The sequence below is a fragment of the Leptopilina heterotoma genome, unplaced genomic scaffold, assembly GCF_015476425.1.
Source record: "Leptopilina heterotoma isolate Lh14 unplaced genomic scaffold, ASM1547642v1 Lhet_456, whole genome shotgun sequence".
NCBI classification, from domain to species: domain Eukaryota; kingdom Metazoa; phylum Arthropoda; class Insecta; order Hymenoptera; family Figitidae; genus Leptopilina; species Leptopilina heterotoma.
In genome coordinates, this window is record NW_025111090.1 from 205,961 (window position 1) to 209,147 (window position 3,187).

Genomic DNA, 3,187 nt, shown 5'->3' on the forward strand with positions numbered 1-3,187 from the left:
ACTTTCTCTAAAGCCCAGGAAGTTTACCTCCATCAAGTGCTTTAGACACTCCCTTTTATCCTGGGCATACTGCCCATTAGGCAGCTTAATAGTAGTTAATTTTGCCATTGGGTCTCGAGCTAGTACTTTATGAAGCCTTGAAGCTTCTGGTACCCTCTCGATTCCCTCGCAAAAACTTCTCCAACTGACACCCCTTGCCCTCTCTACTTCTTTCTTGTAAGAATCGCGAGCGGTATGATATTTATCCCATGCTCGCTGATGCCTACGTTTCTTAGCCTTATTAAAGAGCTTTCTTACGTTTTTCCTATGTTCCTCCAAACGGGGGGTCCACCATTTACCGCCCCCATTGAAGCCCATTTTCCTAACTACACAGTTCCTTTCAAAGGAACAGATAATAGAATCTCGCAGATATTCCGCTGCAAGCTCTAACTCCTACATCGTTCCATTGGAAGTGGGGAAGCACGCCATGGAGGCCCTGAGGTCTTCACTATATGAAGCCCAGTCGGTACTCCTAGGATTACGACCCCACTTCTGTTCCCGATCCTTCGATTCCAATCTAAACGTAATAAGCCTGTGGTCTGAGAGGGAATCCTTATCAGACACCCTCCAGTCCCTCACGCCCTCACACAAAGACTTGGAACAGATCGTAATATCCAACACCTCTTTTCTGTTAACAGTAACGAAAGTCGGCTCATTACCCTGATTTAAAATGTCTAAATCTGTATCTAACAGAAAATCTAAAAGTCTTCTGCCTCTGTCATTAATGTCTGTGCTACCCCAAACAACATGATGCGCATTAGCATCACACCCTATTAACAAGGGAAGCCCTCGCCTTTGGCAGTAATCTACCAACCTCTCCACCTCTCTTGGTGGTGCAGGTTCATCCCCTATTCCCGGAAAGTAAGCGGACGCTATTACCACCTCCCTTTTATTTTCGTTCTTTTCTAGATACTTAGCTTTAACTACAGCTAAGTCCCTAGTAGTTAATTCCAAAAGTGGGAAAACATCTAGACCTTTATAGATCAGACACGCCCTCGGAACTGGTTCCTGTGGTAAACTAACCAGCTCGCCACAGCCGTTCAGACCTCTAATTCTCCCCTTGAAAACCCAAGGTTCTTGAATAAAGGCTAAAGCTGTCTGCATCTTTGTCAAGCTCTTGGCTAAAATCGCCGAAGCGCCCTTACAATGATGCAAATTAATCTGCACACAATGAATCCCGGAAGCAGCCATTTTTAATGCTGATTCACGGTTTCCTCAGTCGCTTTCCCTCCCTGGGTACCCTGCCCAGCAGCTGTGTCAGTACCTTGCCTCGCCACTCTTAGAGTGATTTGACCTAGCCCAAAACACAGTTTCAACTGCCGGGCTTGGAGAGCTTCAATGTCGCTCTCTGGTACTCCTAACGCGAGAGTCCAGCCCACAGCCGAAGCTTGGTCTGCTCTCCCCTCGCCTCCCGAATACACCCTCCACGCGGATGTATCCACCCCGGTATTTTGTCTACCGAGGTTTTTAAGGATTGAAGCCTGGTTCACCCTAGGACCGGGTACCCACGCCACAACCCTTACCAGCTTGATTAGCTCAGCCGGATCCACCACTTTGATGGCAAGACCCTCTAACGCCTGACTGAACCTAGGTATACGGCTATTTAGCCATTCCCTAGATTCTGAGTCCAGGCACTCTACTAGGATCGCTCCCCTAGTGAGGCGAACCTCTCCAAAATGAGGATAGGGTCCGACTTCGTCCCCCCCAATCTCCTCATGAATTGCTACCCTTAATTGGTCCAAATTAGCCAACGTCATCTGGACCCTAGGATAGCCTTCCGCGACGATCGCCCCGGCTAATGACGATCTAGTGATCTCCGCAAACGATAAGGTTCCCCCTTGTGGGCCCCTTATCTTCTTTGGCGGCATTCTATTGCTAGGGGAAGCCTCCTCCGAGTCCTGCCGTCTTTTCCCCGACCCGGACCCCGACGCCCTCCCCCCCACTCCAGAAGTGTTCTGAGAAGAGCCAGCGGTATGCGATTCGGTTCTCAGAGAGTCCCGAGCTCGCTCCCGCCTTCTCCTCCTTACTGCAGCCCCACTTAGTCTCTTGCCATCAAGGGCAAGGTTACCCAAGTGTTGCTGAACCCTATCTACTTGTTGCGAGGTTTGGTCCCCTGTGGTCCCAACCCCCGCCCCAAGCGTAGTCCCCGCGCCAGCATTGGGATTCCCCGAAAGGGGCTCTGCAATGCCCGCCTGTTCCGCGTTATTGCTTCGATCTTTGTTTAAATTAGTAGTATCCATTTTGGTCCCACGAGAAAAGAGGAAATAAAAGGTCCGTCCTTGAAGAGCCTCTATTCAAGGATAAGGCTAAATACATCCGAGAGTTCGCCTGGTATCTCGGAGTCTCGTTACAGATACCTCCATTCGAGCCCCCCACGGGGACGGGTCGTCCAGAGGACGGGCCCCTCCTGTAACACAACCGTTCCCGAACTTTACGAGAGCTAAGTAATGCCCAGCGATGGTCGTCCCCTGTCCAACCCCCCCACGGAAGAACCCGACGGATTTATTAACCCTAGTATCGTTCATCCATGGACACGAGTTCATCACGGATTGGGTGGCAGAGACTCGCGCCTCAATCGCCATGGCACAGCCAACGTAACCATGGAAGGGTTTCTTCTTGGTCAGACTTCTACCAGTGAGAAGTCTTCGGAATGGACCCGCGGTTAAGCCTCTGTCCATCCCGTCTCTCTCGATATCCCTCTAAATCCCCGTGCCCTGAGACACTGCCCAGCGAAACACAGAAAATTCGGTTTCTGTAGCGGCCGACCCATTTTGAAGGGTTCGACCCCCCATTCCCCACGAGAGATATCGAGAAGTAGCCTCCCACTGGGTAAAGCCCCTCGTGCGCCTCCCACCAACGGCAAGGTCTTGAAACCCCTAGGGAGGGAATATGTAGTTTATCCAGGTAAATATTTTTTGTCGTGCATAACGAAAAAAGATTTAAATTAACGTCAGATTTTCTAAATTCAAAATAACGAATTCAACATAGAAATTAATCATTTTAGAACTTTACCAAATTCACCTCAGAAATCACTGAATCCGATAAATTAGAAGAAAGTCAGACCAATGGAAGTTCTATTTTGAATTTCTAAATTTTAATGTCAAATTTAACGCATTAGAAACGTATTTTAAGTAAATCCTATAAATTT

At 48.8% G+C, this 3,187-nt stretch overlaps 1 protein-coding gene across 1 annotated transcript; it reads right to left on the minus strand.

The window, feature by feature from the left end:
- Positions 1–432: 432 nt before the first annotated feature.
- On the minus strand, positions 433–1,230 carry LOC122507260. Its single transcript, XM_043619879.1, has one exon. The coding sequence runs from the start codon at positions 1,228–1,230 to the stop codon at positions 433–435; it is 798 nt and encodes a 265-aa protein (XP_043475814.1).
- Positions 1,231–3,187: the final 1,957 nt, after the last annotated feature.

Coding starts and splice junctions, on each gene's coding strand:
- LOC122507260 (XM_043619879.1), bottom strand. CDS start 1,230: ATGGCTGCTTCCGGGATTCATTGTGTGCAGATTAATTTGCATCATTGT.